The following is an 18,782-nucleotide window of genomic DNA, read 5'->3' as shown; positions in this document are numbered from 1 at the left end:
ATGCACTTTCTTGGATGGTTTGAATATGTTTAGCCCCTTAGAAAGCAAACAAAGAGCTTGTTTAATGTTGTTAGGAAAATGGGTCAACCAGAATGATAATGGCTCCAATCGAATAAACAGAGGACCACCACTCAATGGCTGGATGAGCAAGTAATCATAGTTTTCCAAAGTGTCAGGCTCTAATTAGTCACCAGGGGCCTCATTTGTAAAGCTTTGCATGGATTCGACAGAAAAAAAACAGGACAATGAGTACAGCAAAACAAAAATCACATTTCTAAAACCTGCCGTATGCACATTTCTAAGCAATCTGCCATTTACTACTCACAATCACTTTGTAAACGCACCTCAAACTCTGCTCTGAAACATCCATATACTGTATGGAGCTTGCTAATCAACCTCATACATATGCAATAACAATGCTGCAGAACTTCATTGGCTGGGAGAGCAGCTCCCTTCTGACACACCAAGACCCCATCATTTGCATTCAAGGTTTGTGTTCCACAACTGTGAGCACAATAGATAGATAGATAGATAGATAGATAGATAGATAGATAGATAGATAGATAGATAGATAGATAGATAGATAGATAGATAGATAGATAGATAGATAGATAGATAGATAGATAGATAGATAGATAGATAGATAGATAGATAGATAGATAGATAGATAGATAGATAGATAGATAGATAGATACTTTATTAATCCCACACAATATCTCGCATGGGATTGTAGCACCTCTCCTTTGTATTCTTGGGGTCTGAGAAAGATGTAAGGCACCATCATCTGAATGGGTAGCCACTATCAGCTGGCACATGTAATGACATGATTGCTGTTACAATAAAGGTCATATGAAACAATGAGGGTACCTTACCAAGAAGTTAGTCGCCATGTACAGCACCGTCATGTCTGCCAACCCTACTTTGCCTCAAAATCAATGAAGCAGGAGTTGACCCCAATCATCGAGACACAATGTTTGCCAGTCACATCTTGGATGACTTGTGCATTACTGGAACGTAACTGCTTACAGTTAACAAAAGCAGCTTCTTTCTCACTACGTGCCCTTGTTGCAATAGGAGTTCAGTAAAGTGATTAGGTTATGTCAGGAGAACCAGACTCTGCTGCCAATGGCATTTTTATGTTGGCAAAAACATATGTAAACTGGATGTAGTGCCTTGTCGATCGGTTAATGGCTTCCAGCACAGCAGGCATGATGGACTGGAGCTTGATGGAGATATTCCTGACCTGTCAGCCAGTTCAATGAGAAGTGACAACAGGTGGCCGATAAAAACCGAAGAAAAATTTTAAAAATTTCTTCAGTGCAAATACTCAGCATTGGCCCTCTTAAAAGGGAACTAAAATACATCAGATTCATTGTTTTTGTAGTATAATATGCTTGTCACATCAACACCCATTATAATAGCAGCTTGGTTATATGAATTGATATGCGTGTGAGTCGTCATTTCGCTAGCTTGACTACATTTCCCTACCTGATCAAGGATGTCATTATTTCCCAGGTTCTTCAAGATGTTGCATATGTCTGGGTCAGAGTTGCTAGTATACACCAGCTTTCACATCAAGTTTTCCTTTATTTCAAACCACTTTTTGTGTGTATGCAAGCTTTATAAATAAGGTCCCAGATCTCAACACCTTTGAAATTTTAGAGAAATTTTAGAGAAGAATGACACCTCACAACTATTTCCATCCACAATGACGTCATTCATTATGTTGTGGAGCAAAGGTGCCGATCCATCCATCCATCCATTATCCAACCCGCTATATCCCAGCCAACACAGGGCTCAAGGCAGGAAACAAACCCCGGGCAGGGCGCTAGCCCACCGCAGAAGGTGCCGATCCTTTCTGCAGAAATCCACACGCTTGTATATTGTTCTCTATGGATCAGAGAGTTCACTGCCGGGCCAAATAATTACTTACTTGAAAACTTTTACCATGGGTGGCATGGTGGCGCAGTGGGTGGCACTGCTGCTTCGCAGTTCGCTTCTCGGGTCCTCCCTGCATGGAGTTTGCATGTTCTCCTCGTGTCTGCGTGGGTTTCCTCCCACAATCCAAAGACATGCAGGTTAGGTGCATTGGCGATTCGAGATTGTCCCTAGTGTGTTCTTGGTGTGTGTGCGTGTGCCCTTCCCGGGGTGTGTTCCCTGCCTTGCGCCCTGTGTTGGCTGGGATTGGTTCCAGCAGACCCCCATGACCCTGTAGTTAGGATGTAGCGGGTTGGCTAATGGATGGATGGAACTTTTACCATTGATTACTGCAAGCATTCATTGTTTCAATTAGTTTATGCTACATCAACGTTTATTTTTGTTCATATTTGTATTACATTTTTCACTGAGATTGTGTATTGATGATGGGAGAGTCGAACCTCTCTGTAAAGTGTTCTCCACCACATCCCAAAGATCTTCAATGGGGTAAAGGTCAGGACTATATGGCAGCCAGTTCACGTGAGAAAATTATTCTTCATGCTCTTTTTCTGGTGTGGAAAATCTTCAATTTTTAAACTGCAAACAGTTTACATTAAACTTTGTTTTGCTCAAATGAACCAGGATGAACTGAATTTACAGGACTTTAATAACAGGCATTGCAAGCGGCTTTCTTGTACATTTTTTCCTGGGTTGTACTAATCTGTGTCGATTGGCTTACAACTTAATGGTGGAGAGAAAAGAAGGCAAGTACATATCAGCGAGCCACAAGAACCAGCAAACATACCACATGTGCTTCAGAGCAGGTCATCCACCTGAAGCTAAGCATGTTCAGGCCCGGCCAGTCCTTGACTGGGAGACCATCTAGCCAAGCTTGGGTGGCTGCTGGAAGAGGTGCTGGTGAGGCCAGCTGGGGTGCAGTTACCCTATGGTCTGAATTGGGATTCCAATGACGCAGTGACCGGGACGCTGTGGTGTAAAAATGGCGCCGTCCTTCAGATAAGACATAAACCTCAGGTCCTGACTCTCTGTGGTCATCAAAGATCCTTGCATTCTTCATAAAGAGCAGGGTGTTGTCCAGGTTAGTCATTCTGGCCCTCTAATCATCCCCCGTCTCTAATTGGTTAATTATCTCACACCACTTCACAATCCAATAGGTACTGTGTGGTGAGCGTACTGGTGCAAAAATGGCTACCATCACATCATCCAGGTGAATGCTGCACATTAGTGGTTTCTGTGGCTCCTTACTCACTGAAGTGATTTGAGTAGTGAGAAAAGTGCTATATAAATGTAAATATCTTTTTAAATGAATTTATATCCTGGAAAAGGATGGACACCGTAGGTCTAGGAATTAGATTACAGCTTCAGAAAGGAATGCAGAAGTACTTTAAAGATCAAGTTATCAGTTAAACAAATTTGTGCAACGTTGTATGTCCCGAAACTCCATGTCTCCATTTTAACATAAATATGGCTTGTCTAATGGACCAAGGAAGACAAGGAAAAAACGACAACAGAAGGGTGACTTCAGAGACATGATATCATCTGATTTGATGTCAGAAAACGTTACCTATGAATAACGTCAATCACTAAACCAAAAGCCACCCAGGACAACATCACCCCTTGACAATTCTCACTTTTAATACATTTTTCTAATACTGTTTAGATTCACACGGTGGCGCAGTGGGTAGCACTGCTGCCTCGCAGTTAGGAGACCCGGGTTCGCTTCCCGGGTCCTCCCTGCATTGAGTTTGCATGTTCTCCCTGTGTCTGTGTGGGTTTCCTCCGGGTGCTCCAGTTTCCTCCCACAGTCCAAAGACATGCAGGTTAGGTGCATTGGTGATTCTAAATTGTCCCTAGTGTGTGCTTGGTGTGTGTATTTGTGTGTGCCCTGTGGTGGGCTAGCGCCCTGCCCGGGGTTTGTTTCCTGCCTTGTGCCCTGTGTTGGCTGGGATTGGCTCCAGCAGACCCCCATGACCCTGTAGTTAGGATATAGCGGGTTAAATAATGGATGGATGAATGTTTAGATTCAGACTATCCTTCTATTTGGTGTTGTTATTCCTTAATAAATACCACATTTCTTTTTATATTTTCTGCATATTAATATTTTTTATATGTTTTATCTAGAGTGATTGAAATAAGAAAAGGGTACCAAGTGTGTGTGAGTTTGCCACTTTTTTATTCACAGGATTTATCAGGGTTTTTGAGGTCGTTAGTCAAAAATAATTAAAACTGCAGTAAAGCATGCCAGGGTTTGGTTAGCAAGTAGCATATAGCCAAAAGAGTTCTGCTTTTATGTGTCGCAACGACACCTGCATGTTTGTTAGAGCTGGTGATACTGAATCCCTATATAGACAATCTTATGCAGAACATTGCGGAGTGACTGGCAACTACAGATTTTATTGAGACTTTCTCTGAATAGGATCTCAATTTGTATGCACGTGTAGCTGTGTCCTGTGTAGAATATTGTGCAGTGACTGGCACCACTCGAGACTATGTCTTGATAGGACCATTATGTGTACGTTTGTATATCTGAGTGTGTGTGTTAATCTTCAAGAGCGAGAGTAGGTGAAGCCAATAATTGGTCCTGGTAAATCTCACAAATTTCACGATAATACATTTTCTCAACCACTCTTTTATACCTTGGCCTTGTCATCCTGGAATATAATTGTGCCATTAGTGAAGAAAAAAAATCCATCAATGACATAACCTGGTCACTGAGTAGATTCAAGTACTCAAATGACTTCATTGTATTGCTGTATAACTTTGCTGAGCCTTGACCAGACCAAGTGAAGCAAGCACAGATCATAAAACTGCCTCCAGAGTCTTGTACACTGGGCACTATGCATTATGGGTCCATCGCTTTGTACGCTTCACTTCTTACCGTGATGTGACCATCGCTCTAGAAGAGGGCTGATCTGGACTCAGTAGGCCACATCAGCTTTTCCATTGGTCCATAGTCTAATCTTTAAGCACCCTAGCAAACTGAAGTCATTTCTTTCCAATTAGACGCACTAACAACTGGCTTTCTTGTGGCCACACTGTTGTTTAGTCTCAATTCTGCAAGTTCTTGTCTCATTGTGCATGTGACATGAGATCAAATCCATCCATCCATCCATTGTCCAACCCGCTGAATCAAATGCACAATGGAAATGCTCTTAGCTTAAGTAATAAACATAGCCATGAGTACTAAGTATTTCAGTGATTTCTGATCACGATTATTCAAGATTTTCTTCCGACCACATTTCTTCCTCAAAGTTGACGGTTCACCACTATCTGCCCAGGTTTTAATAATGCATTGGACTTTTCTTAACTCAGTTCCATTAATTTCAGCAATCTCCTTAGTTGTTTGCTTTGCTTGATGCAGGCCAATACTTTTCCCCTCCTGAAGCACAGTAGCATCTTTTCTACGACCACGGGAAACATCTTCAGACATGGTTATTTAAGAAATGAGACACTTCACACTGCATTAGTTAAAGTTATAGGAATTAGTGCCAGCTGAAACATATTCATCACTTTGGTAATGATCCAGTCATTGGCGCTTAGGTATTTGCTTATTTAAATTCATTTAGTGACTTCTTTTCTGGACAATGTACTGTATAAGCTATTCAATTGCACATGGGACCCAAATTTTTGACATATCTACCTTTTTTAACTCTTCTTCTATATACACAGCATACACTTGATTTAGTGGATAAATATACAGAATAATGAAAACCAATGACAAGGGAAAGAACCAAATGTCACGGAGAGCCTTCCTTTAGGTCATGGCTGTTTTCAGCAGGTTGTACTCAGTTGCAGTTCTAGAGGTCCACAGTGGCTGCTGCAGGTTTTCACTTTAAACAGTTTATTATTTACTAATAAAGGAATATTTCTAGGGGGCTTTGTTTTAGTTAACTTTCTTGTTACAATTCAGAACGCTCAATTGCCTATTTTTGTTTTAAACTGCTGCATCTGAGCATTCATTGTTGCCTCTTTTCAGAAACATCCATTAGGAAATCATGAGGTGCAAATGACAAAGGAACCCCAAGCTCTCCAGCTACCCTGCTTCCATTTAAACATATGTACATGCATCATGAAGCTACTGAAGCCGAGAGGGGATGTGCAATATCGTTATTTTTTTTAAAATTGTTTCAACGAGATTCCATAGTTATAAGATGCTGTAATTTATGATAGCAAGCCTGCCAGGAGCAAAGGTTAAGTTTCGTTTTCTCAAGATCATGATAAAATTATTCTGCTATCTCAAGAAAACGGGAAGGAACACAAAAACATGTATCATTTCTCAGAAAATGAAAAACATACAGTTTTTGTCTTAGAAGAATGAAAGCACTAACAAGCCATATAACATAAGTTTCATTATCTGTCTTGCCTGGCTTCTAATTAAGAAAGTGGTTGGAATGAAAACCTGCTGTCACTACAGACCTCCTGGATCGTAATTGAGCACCCCTGCCCTATGCAGTGCCAGGCCGTCAGCCAAGTAATTACCTGTTCCCTTTATAGATGGCAACCGTCACTCAGGTCTCCCCCGATGTCTTCATACAGCCTCTTGGATTCGGCTCGGTTATTAGCATTTTCATTTGCTGAGGATCAGGTAGTAAGAGTTCTGCTTGGCATTTAATGAAAATTCACATCAGCTCCCCAATAACCAACAATCCAACGATTCTCAGGTAAATAAAAGCAGGGCCAGTTATTCACTCTGGAAGCGTAATTTTGGAATGCAGCAGTAACATTTAATTAATAAGGAGGCCTTAGTGTCATCAGGACAAGGCAAGAAAAACCCTTTAATACTGTCTACTGTATGACAAATATTGTTTAAAACCTTCCAAGATATACTTTTTTCCAGAAGTTACACTAGAAGCTAATACCACTAATATAGAATTGTTTTAATTGTTAACACTTAGATCCTTAACTGTACAGTACACATAGCCATCCACTCAAACATTTCATAATGCAATAGTTTACCAGCAAGTTCAAAGCAGATAAATAGTCTCGCCCAATGCGTACACATCAGTTAGGCACTTGAGTGTCAGAAAACACCAGGGACAGCACTCTTGCAGAACAGCAGCAGTTACAATCAGCAAAATCGATCACAAGTTAGAGGGTAAGGACAAAAAGTTATCCTTACATTTAGGTTCAAAAGAATGGACACACATTCTTAATTAAAAAGAGAAAAGGAAAGCAGCAACTTGGCGCACTTTGTGGTCCTGGCTGTTCTAAAGAACAAAGACGAATGCCAGTCCACAGATGGACATTAGTGAGTTCTCACTAAGATATCCTCAAGTGTGAGTTGCTTGGGTACTCAGGCTTGACCTTTCCAACCAGCCCTCATGGATATCTACAGGGATGAAGACAGAAACAGTGAGAGGCACAGGTGACGGCACTTGGGCAAACAGTGGACAGTGTTAGCCTGGCAGTGTGATGCTCTTAGACTCCATTTGTTTCCGCTGCTCTTGTCATTTTCTTTGGATTGTGTAGGACACCGTATTCACTGACACTTTGATTTTTGTTTTGCAGTTTTTCTAAATGAAAGGCCTACACTTTTAAGGGAAACTATGCTCTGTCTCATTTCATTTGTTAATTGCAGTTTTCGTTTCGTTTAAGTAATCAGCAGTGTTTGGGACACCTGTACAAACTGTTTGCTTCAAATTGCAAGGCTTAATGTACTTTCATTTCTGCAAAATATCTGTTGTAACCTATTAGTTGTATCTTGAAGAAGGCCCACATTTGATATATTCTATTTCTTTTTTTCCATTTTGCTAGCCTAAACTTTGAATTTAAACCTCTGGATTTTAAAGCTTACCTTTTTAGCATTTTAGGTAATTCATTGCATTTCAACTGATTAAATATGAAGAAGAACTGGAAAAATTAAGGTGTTCTAAAACTTTTGACTTGTAGTGTAAAATAAACTCTGATGCTTAAGTAGAATAGCTGGCAAAATGTCATAATGGGGAGCCCTGCCACACTTACCTTTGAGTTTGCATGTTCTCCTTGTGCTACTTCTGGGTTTTCACACAATGTTTAAAGACTGGTGCCCAAGTCATTTGGCATTCTTTTATTACCTAGTTTTAATGTGGTAAACTGCCATTTTCATATTAGGCAAGTTATGGCTTTGAATCTATCATGCTCAATAAAGAATGTGGCAACGGATTTATGGGCAGTCAAGAAAATTAAATGGCTTATAAATACCCTGCCTAAAAGAAACATTGTAAGAAGTAGAGTGTGATGGGAGGTTGGCGCAGGGAAATTTACAACCGATGTTCAATGAACGAATAAACACATTACAAAATACATTATAATGATGAAATGTATTGCACAGGATATGTAATTAATGATGGTAATCAATATTCATCCAATATTCATTTTATGTTTTGAAAAAAAACATCATGAAGGCGTTGTCCATTTCTCCATACACATTCTGACTGCCTGTTGTGGAAATTTTGCATTGCTCAACGTAACATGTCAACAGGAATGCCAGCGATTTCCTCTTTACACCTCCTTTATAGTTCAGCAATGGTTGCAGTATGTATGCGGTACACTTGGCTTTTAAGATGTCCCCACAGAAAAAAATCACAAACAGTGAGATCTGGGGATCTTGGAGGCCATGGAAGGTCACAGTTGTGTGAAATGATGCTCCTTCCAAATAATTGCTGAATAGCTGCCATCAGTTTTGGGCAGTATGCAAAGTGGCTCCGTCCTGTTGAAATCATATGTTTCTGCCAAGTTACGCACCCATGTTGTAATCGCATGAGCAGACAGGACACGACCGTGACATCCTACCTGGTAATGACGGAGAAATTCCCTTTACGCAGCAGTCACACTATCACCATTCTTATAAAAGCCTTCCACAGTGAACGCTCGTTGCGCACCACTCTACTGTTCAATTATAACTAATGGCCAGAGGTTCTCAACAAGGTTGCATTGGTCCCAAATAACTAATGACGCCCCAGGGTCCCCAACACCTAGTTCCAAAATTTCCAGTTTCCCTGCGCCACCCTGCATACATTACAAAAGTGATGCCCTACATGACAGAAAGCTGACCTGAGTGTTACTTTTCTTTTTTAATACTTTAGACTTCTTAAATAAACTAACTCACCCACTGACACCCACCAATATAAACAGTGTATAGTAAGTTTTGGCTTTTTCAGATTATTATTCATCAGTTATTAGAACCCTCTTACTTCAACTCAGGATCATGGAAGACCAGCACCAATTCCATAGCATCAATTGGAAAGCAGCAACTAACATGGAAAATATGCCAGTCCATTTGCCAATCAACCTAACCCACACATCTTTGGGATGAGAAGAGAAAACTGGTCCACAAGGAGAAAAACTACATGGGCACATGGAGAACACACAAACTCAGTACAGGTAGTGATCAGGCCAGGTTATGAATGCAGACCTCTGGAGCTGTGGCACAGTTCTTCTGACCAATGAGATATGCTCACCCAGCCAAAGCTTTCTCAGTGCTGTGGTTGATTCTCAGGGCAGCAGGGCAGAGAGGAGAGATGTCAAGAAGAGGTGGTGGTTATTTACATTGGGAGGGATCAAAATTATGGACATACCTCACTGAATTCTATTAACTATTTGACAAGTATTATTGTTCTACCCACAAATTCAATAATGTAAGCACAAAGCAGCTCCGAAGTGGGAGGCAGCAAGGATAAGGCTATCTCAAAGCTCAAACATAGCATGTGTTGAGAGAACAGAAGAATGAACGTCATGTAGTCAAGAACGCAAACAGATGACAAGTGTACAACAGGTATGAAATGTAATGTAACCCAAAGTTCCCATGAGGACGAGTAGTGGAAGGCTAGTTCAGCTGAAGTGTAGCAGATATGGTCTATCATGTCTTTTTAGCCAGCATTTGATGTGCATCTACTGGAGATGGAATTCAGAGTTTGGTCTACTTATGTCTATCCAAGCTAAAGGCCACCTCAGAAGAAAACCACTCATCTCCCTATAAACAACAAGATTGTTCATATATGCCTCCTGGTGTCAAGCTCGGAGAATAACAAAGACAGAGGTAGAAGACAATATGGGATTCAAATATCTGTCTGCTTCATTGACTCTTCCACTGACCTGGGAGAAGGCCTGTGACTCCCAGTTTGGGTCATGAACTTCACCATCATTTGTTACTCCCATGCCTTTGCTCTTAAAAAAAAATCAGCAGCAACAAGATGTTATCAGTAATGACCCAAGGATTATGGAAGTTCAGGGAACACTTTCAACAGACACCTGTGCTGTCTTAAAATATCAGCATCTGCAACTTCTCATTAAACAAGAGAAAGCCGACTTGAGAACCAAATTCTTTCAAATTATTTAACAGCCTTGATTACTGTTTCGAAAATCTTTCAAAGTGAAAGAGAAAAAAATGTCAGTTTTACACCAATCCAACCCCAATGCAGATTTGAGTAATAAGACATCACAAACTTTATGCATAAGTGCAGGTATTGGTGGTGCTTATGTATCGGGAAATCAATTAGTCCCATTAAAATTGTGAGTTAAAATTTCATTCCTATCATTACTAGTATCATTTTATCATTTTTAAATTCCAAAGTGGATGACCATAAAAAACACAACTGTGGCTCCCTTAACTTTAATCCTCTTTCCCGTGCCACTACAGTTAAAAGCTGCCCTAAAGATCAACAGAGTCAACACAATTCAACTCAACACTACACACACGTTTGCTTCATCCAGCATGTCATGCTCATCTTCATGCACGGGCAGTCTACTTCTCAAAGATTACGCCACCAGTTGCACAGATTTAAAGCAATGCCCACAAACATTTCCTGAACTACTGGAACAGAGTGTTGAAAACTAAACAGTCTACAGTTGCATATCATTGAAGGAGCAGCAAGGCTCGTTTTTCATCTGGATATTATTATCTGTGATGTCACTGGCAGTGATATTAAAGTATTCACACTTTATACATGGAGTTTTAGAAGACAGCTGCAGCATTCCAGTGGGTCTATGCAGCTAATGCTTCAGAAAACAACAAGGCATGATGCCTACCGTGGCATGAAAAGCACAGAGAGATGTGCCAGCATTGCTTCAACATGCTATGAGGGACCTCTGTCATGATGGCCATACAGATATTCCTTCACCATGAACACCAATGAGTAAGGAATGCAGAAGCCAACAGGTGAAGAATTTTTTGGGTGCATGGCAGAAGTCACAAGCCTTCAGCATCGACTTCAAATATGGAGTAAAAGGTCACCTATGAAATCCATCAACATTTGGTCTTGACTACTGAGCTTGACCTACAAAGAAAGGATGGTGCACTCCAAGAACCTCAAGAGAGCGTTCCTTATTCTGAACTACTGATGATTTGAGGCTGGCACAAGCATCTGCAACTTAGGCTCTAGTTAGGCAGCCAAAAGGCTCTGGAGCCTTAAGCCCATCTCCTCCTCCTCCTTCTCCTCTTCCTCCTCCAGGATAACAATCTAAACGCTGTTAGGATTGTAACACAACATATTCAGTTGCAAGTTCTCATCCCAGTGTCTAAGCAGGACAAAGAGCTGCCTTGCAGCAGCCTTCACGCTTACAAGATCTCGCCCTTCGGGAATCTCTTGTGAGCTCAGCCACATGCTGGCTTTGGCAGCCACCAGCTCCCATTCGATAAAGTACCCTGCTGAGCTGTGCTCGAGCCAAGCCAGAGCCACCGTAGTGGCCCAAATCAAACCTTCTGGCTCCATGTCCTTCAAAGAACAACTGGGGGCATCCAGACTGTCCGCCTCTGAGCCTCGACCACTGTCCACCTGAGGTTCCACGTATAGCTGGTTCTGCTCTGGGGAGGAGAACCTGCGCAGGGTGATGGCAGGAGGTGACAGTTCATTCTCCGTCTTTAAAATTCTTGACTGGGTCTCGGCAAGGCTTCCAGAGAAATGACGTATCCTTCCAGCACCTTCATCAGGAAATTCTCTTCTTGAGGACTCGGTAAGGCCATCTGCATCTGCTTTGTTCTTGAAGGAGTTATCGTCCTGCTTGGAAGAGCTTGTGTGGGTGACATTTGTGCGATGAATGGCAAATGGGGAGGTCCACTTCAGTTTGTCCTGAGGGATGTTAATTGCTTCACAGAACGTATTGTTTAACATGAAATATCCTGATGCTGACTGCAAGGACACCTGAAAGATAAAATGCACAAGAGAGAGAGCTTGTTGACATGCACAGAGAGCTGATATCTTACGGTTTGGAATTAGATGAGGCAAATGCAACTATTACTACATTAGAAATCTTTAGGAGCAGGGGGTGACGAATATTTGCCAAATGACATTTCACATTGGCCTTACTGCAGCATACATCTCTTAAATAAGGCGGCCCTGGCAAGGTTCACTGGGACTTAACTACCATTTTGGTCAACTTGTGCTTTTGTGAGGAAGGAACTCACAGATTGTTAATTCTCTGTTAATTGTTAATTCTCATCACAAATGGTTCATAGACACAGACTGCTCAATCTGGGCAATCAAAATTCAGTTTAATTATCTTTTCATACTTCTGTGCTCCTTCTAATATGGAGTCAAGAATATCAGTTATATAGTAAGGGCATCTAGAACAACTTTAGTAATTTGAGGCAACAGCTGAGCAAAGGTGGAGATGGGATGACCGTAAATTCTTCACTAGCAAGGATGATCATTAGGTTTATCTCATGAGAACAGAAATGCAGAATACCAACCAGAGGTAAGTAGTCATTATTTTCATTCTCTCCATCACATGCGGCATCGCTAACTTTGCTGGGAGATTTGCTCATGAAGCCCCTTGCAGCCCGGCTCAATAGTCGTGTTCTGCTTAAACTCAGCCTGCAAAAACAAACAAGCAGGGAGAAAAGAAATGAAGTGCAATCAAAGCAGTTCAATGCCAACACTTTAGAAGACAGATTACTTTTGATGGTTAAAACAGAAAAATAACGGCAGAGAGACTAAGGTGCAGAGTTATGTGTGCTATGCTGACCAGGTTTGTCATTTCAGAAAATCTACTGTACGGTAGATTTTTGAGTTTAAGCTGGAATTTCAGCTTATCAAGACTGCACGGGAATGAAAAAGAAAATTTCAACAATCCCCAAAGGCTGTATAAATAAGCATTTAACACACAGGAAGTAACCGCTAGTGATGAACAAACCTCACAGATTTTGGTGAAATCACAGAAGTGAAGGGGAAGGAGGTGTTGTAAAGTGAGGTCTGTGGCTGATTGGCATCTTTTTAAATAAATAATTGACGCACTTGTGTCTTGGTAGGAGGGGCGTGGTAGCATGGTGAGAGCAGTTCCCGAGCACGATGTGGAAGAGGACAGCCCTACACTAAGTGCACAAGTGTAGGATCATCCGTGACCCTAATTGGCGTTGGGCGCTGCTAAGCGACACAGGTGTGCCACGTCCCCATTTTAAAAGGGGAAGTGCAAGAGAAGGAGGAATCGAAAAAGAAAACATGGAAGTGAAAAGGAGAAAGAAAGAAAGAAAGAAAGAAAGAAAGAAAGAAAGAAAGAAAGAAAGAAAGAAAGAAAGAAAGAAAGAAAGAAAGAAAGAAAGGGGGAGGCAGAAGGAGTCTTTGTGGGAGTGAACAAGCTGAGGACAGCAGGCTCGAGGGAGAGAAAGCAGGCAGCTGGGAAGTGAGCCCCGAAGAGGAGTGTATGGCCGACTGGAATGAAGGAGAAGCTACACTGAGGAGCGGTAGTGACTGGGAGTTTAGATGGCTCGCCTCAGAAGACTGGGGAGGCAGCAGGGCTTGAGGAGGCTTGGAAGGAAACCCTGGTGTGAGTGCCCTGGTCATTGGGGACCCAAGCCAAGGACCTGAGAGGACCCTTTTCATAGCCATGGGATGGCAGGGACCTGGACCAGAGGAAGGTCAGCTGCATCTGATGTTAGGGCGACTCTTCTGCTGCAAGGCCCATATGGGATAAGTACAGGAAACTCCAGTGAGAAAGAAAGCACTGGGCTTTTTAGTAAAGACGGTTTCCTACCAGTTGATTTTAACCTCATTTTTAATGAATTTATTTATTGTGATTTTAACCTTTAGATACACTTTTTAATGGATTATGTATTTATTATGGACATGGGAGTACTGCACTTTTTGAACATTTGTTTTGAATTGTTTTTAATAAAAGCACTGAACACTTTTGCACCGTCCCCTTGCTTCATGTGGTGTCCTCATTTGCACACCTCATGACTATCGACGGTGTTGGGTTCAAGAGGCACCCAAATGATAAAGGGGGCATGAAGCTGGACCCACACCATCACAGGAAGATCTGAAATAGTTTTGAGTGGATTATAATGGTGCATCAGTCCACTTTTGATTGTCCCTGAGGGCTAGAGAACCATCTGCAAACTATGTTGGACTGATCATTGTGGCCAAAAATGTGATGTGAGTTGTGAAGCAGCAGTACTAACCACTACACCATTGTGCCTCAAACAACAAAACACAAAGATGGAACAAATAGCTGGAACAAAATACAACAGACACCACAAACTAGAAATAAGTAAATAAAATAAAAATGGCGAGTTCAGCAGTAATCACTGTCCTTTATTTATTTTTCATTCTGTTATGGTATGTAAAATATGAGCTTCCTTTCTACTTGTCTCTTCTACCAAACCCATACTAGCAGATGGAGAGATGGGTTAATCACTATGGTGTGTTCAGCTGCAGTTTCTTTCTTTTTTTTTCCTTTTTCTATTCTTTTTTAGTACCTAAAATACACAACAGCAGACAGATGATCGTTGTTGCTATTTGTGAGGTTCAAAACATACGTGCTTCTTATCCCTCACTGTTGCATTCTATGCCTTGATCTTCCAGATGTGCATTCATTGGTTGTCAGCTCTCCTGCACACACACAGCCCACCCCTTTAGCTAAACAGAAAATCAAACAAGTGGCAGGGTATATCACATTAGGTGACTGCCTTCATGGGAGCACCGTGGACTGCCTCAGAGTCTGTAAGATTATGTAAATGAAAGCTACGACTAATAATCAATGGAAAAGTCGCATAATGTAACATAGGCTTTAGCTGCAGGATCTCAACAACCTAAGTTATTCATTTCTCCTACACACAATTGACAATTGACTATTGTAATACTTAATTGTCACAGGCCATTTGAATTGATTACCTGCAATCCTGAAGTTCATGGAAATCATGTCAGAAAGGATCAATACTAGAAACTAAACATAAAGCAATATTACCCCTTTTTGCTGTTATTTTATGGTTTAGGAATGCATTAAACATCAAATTTGTTTTAGTCTATATTTCTATTTTCATTTTGTATTGTATTTTTTGTAATGGGCAGCAACATTTCCTGTTCTTTGTTGCTACCACAGGACTCCTAGAAGTCATGATATGCAATATTACCAGGTTGTCACTATTTAAAATGGCAATGCCTTGCTTCCTGTTGTACAAATTTCAAACCGCAAATCCAAACAGTCTGCAAGTGCTAGATTCTTTGAAAGACTTTTCACAAGGATTTCTTGACTTTGAGTTTGGTTTTCATTTTGGTTTTAGTTGCAGTTTAAAATAGAGATCACTGAGCTCACAGAGTTCCAATCTTGCGACACACATTGACTGTACCAGGAAGGGGCAGCTTGGGCTGGCTTGTTCCATTGTTTAGAATGTCTTTTTTGTTTCCTACGTATCTTTACAGAGGCTTTGCACTTTTTTCTTCCATGAAGAAGAAAGAAAACACCTTGTTAATAGCAATAAATCCATCCATCCATCCATTATCCAACCCGCTGAATCCGAACACAGGGTCACGGGGGTCTGCTGGAGCCAATCCCAGCCAACACAGGGCACAAGGCAGGAAGCAATCCCGGGCAGGGTGCCAACCCACCGCAGGACACACACAAACACACCTACACACCAAGCACACACTACGGCCAATTTAGAATCGCCAATCCACCTAACCTGCATGTCTTTGGACTGTGTGAGGAAACCGGAGCTCCCGGAGGAAACCCACGCAGACACAGGGAGAACATGCAAACTCCATGCAGGGAGGACCCGGGAAGCAAACCCAGGTCCTCAGGTCTCCCAACTGCGAGGCAGCAGTGCTACCCACTGCGCCACCGTGCTGCCCTAGCAATAAATCTTTTATTATTACTATTTCACAAGGTCTCCTGAGTTTTATGATGAGGGGAGTGCTCCATTAAGGCTTGTTGTGAGATGCATGGTTAATTATGGTGCATGGTTAATTATGCATGCAAATTAGCCATGCGGTGCTGCCTGCTGGCTCTCAGGGATCGAGTCGTCTATCCTGCAGCAGTACTCGCTATAGTCAGCTAATGTACCACTCAAATGAAAATACTGCAAGTTGTTTTTAAATGCATGTGGGATGGAAATCCAGCTAGCATACTGATTGAGGTGTGACATCACGCATTCCTGAACCAGATCAGCAATGATCTTACAGTAGGCATGCCGGAAAGTTTTGTGTGCGTCTGCTTCAGGTCTGTAATGTCATACCGGACTCACAAATCATCATGGGGTATAGGGAAAAAATATTTGTCTAAGCTGGCTACATGGAGAATTTCCAGGAAAATATTTGGCAAATGAGGTCACTGGCAACACAACATATTTGCTATGAAAAACAATCAGAAGAATTTCACCGATCAGCACTAGTAACCACACGTATCAGCCAATCAGAGTGAGAAAAACAACCTACACTGAATGTGATTGGTTCGAGGATTTTCACATCATTAGTAAATTATTATTAATTTCTGTTCTGCTTGATTCCTTCCAAGAAGCCATGACTAGATGTCTATTAAAGAAATCAGATTCAGATCAGAATGTTCTTAAGAATTACAGACTCATTTGTAATTTACTTCTTTCTAAACTTTTAGACAAAATGTAGCCATAAAATTAGATTTTTTCCTTATAACACAAAATACAGTATGACAAATTTCAGTCTGGCAGTGACCATTATACTGCTTTAGACTTAAGAAATAATCATTGATCATAGCATTCTACTACATAGTATTGAGAATTCCATTAGAATATATTAGGCTTGCTTTTAAAAGGCTTACTTCATAATTATCAGTTTGTTTTCCATATTGCGCTGAAATCTGATATTTGTTATTCCCTCCCTCCTGTCCACAGTTAGAAATGGTGCTATTGGGAGTCAGAGGTGGGAAAACTTCTCTTTTGTCTCTCTCTATGTATCCATCCATTTTTCTTCCAGACCAGCTTTTCTCCTGAGCAGGGTCATGGAGAAGCTGCAGCCTATCCCAGAAAGAATAGGGCACAAGGTAGGAACCATCCCTGGACAGAGCAGCAGTCCATCACAGATTGAACACACACACACACACTAGGGTTAATTTATTATCGTCAAATCCACCTAAGCTGTATGTCCTTTGGATTGTGGAAGGTAACCAGAGCACCTGAAGAAAAGCCATACACACACTGAAAGGACATGGAAACTCAGCACAGGGAGGACCCTGGCTGTGAACCCCAGCCTTCTTCTTGTGTGATAGTAGCGCTTCCACTGTGCCACTGCGCCGCTCGTATCTATATGTAATTTAAAAACACAATATTAACTTTCATTTGCATGTTGTTGAAACTCAAGAGAATTTATCATTTAAGCCTAACAATTCTCATTTAACTGCATCAGTAATTAACTGCTTTATTGTTGTAAAATACTGGAGGAGTGAAAATTATTTGCTTTAGTTCAGAAAAAAATGGAAGTTCTTTTAGTGTGTGGCATTTCTATGAATAGAGCAATACTAAATAAAAATTAAGGTCTTGAATTTTATTGTAGCTGAAAGCTTCGAAATATAGGTGTCTTCTTTGATACATTTTTAGCTTTTAGTTGTCACCACTTCTAAATCCTGCTTTTGTAGTTTACAAATTCTGAAAAACCTTGATTGAAGCCCATGTCACATTACGCGACTTTTTGTCAAGGGGTGTGTAAGATATGCCAACTGCAGTCACTTATCTCATCGCCGCACCATGTCAGATTACCCAACTGTAAATCACAGCCCATGAGACATTAAGCCAATGTCACATTACACGACTTTTTGTTGTTGGGTGTGTTAGATTTGCTGACCGCAGTCGCTGGTCTTGACACTACGCTATGTCAAATTACACAACTGTAAATCACGTTTGCAAACTCAGCGTCGATCTTCCACTGCAGTTTTGTCAGCCAATAGCTTACCCCATGATGGAGCCAGGAGCTGTATGAAGGGTTAACAGCAATGGCAAGTTCAGCAGTAATGACTGTCCTTAATTTATTTTTTTTTCATTCTGTTATGGTATACCAGGTCCACAGAACCATACTAGCTGATGGAGAGAAGGGTTAATCACTATGGTGTGTTCAGCTGCAGTCTCTTTCTTTTTTTTTTTCTTTTTTCTATTATTTTTTAGTACATAGGGGGCTCTGCCCCCTGCTCGCTTTGCCCGCCAAACCCCGAGTTTGGTTAACCGAATATACAATTTAAAGAGATTGTTATTTTCATGGGAATTGTTACAAATTCATTATTTTCACTTTTACTTTAAAACTTCAGTAAAAACAATATTTGGAATTCACCTTTGTTCAAGATCGCATTGAATTTTGATTCCATGTTTGGACTTACATTGCGACAACACAACATATAACTGCCCGTGAGTGAATATCGTTTCTTTCTGTCTAATAAATAAACCAACTTTTTTCAAATGTTTGTCCCTGTGACTTGTTAATTGTCATAGCAAAAGCTCTTCTAATGGGAAACTGTAAACGTTTTAATACGAATGGCATATCAAGATCTCCTTTGGTGTCTAATGTTATTCACGAAATATGTACTACATTACCTTTCTTGTCGCCTGTTAAAATAAAGTTCTACTTTGTCTTTTATTCTTTGTCTTTTAGTTCTGACCTGCGAGGTTTTCAATACCACTTGGTGTGGGCTGA

At 41.0% G+C, this 18,782-nt stretch overlaps 1 protein-coding gene across 4 annotated transcripts in view; it reads right to left on the bottom strand.

The window, feature by feature from the left end:
* Positions 1 to 7,196: 7,196 nt before the first annotated feature.
* The window catches only part of vwa5b1 (von Willebrand factor A domain containing 5B1), a 166,077-nt gene continuing 154,491 nt past the window's right edge, over positions 7,197 to 18,782 (bottom strand). For all 4 annotated transcript variants that reach the window (XM_051930362.1, XM_051930363.1, XM_051930361.1 and 1 more), the window contains 2 exons: positions 12,605 to 12,728; positions 7,197 to 12,056 (listed from right to left, as the gene is read on the bottom strand). In XM_051930362.1, the coding sequence (XP_051786322.1) occupies positions 11,376 to 12,056; positions 12,605 to 12,728 (805 nt within the window). In that variant the 3' untranslated portion in view covers positions 7,197 to 11,375. The remainder of the gene's footprint in view (positions 12,057 to 12,604; positions 12,729 to 18,782) is intronic.

The sequence above is a fragment of the Erpetoichthys calabaricus genome, chromosome 8 (assembly GCF_900747795.2).
Source record: "Erpetoichthys calabaricus chromosome 8, fErpCal1.3, whole genome shotgun sequence".
Lineage (NCBI taxonomy): Eukaryota > Metazoa > Chordata > Cladistia > Polypteriformes > Polypteridae > Erpetoichthys > Erpetoichthys calabaricus.
The sequence above is the reverse complement of the archived record's forward strand: the minus strand, read 5'-3'. Positions and strand labels throughout refer to the sequence as shown.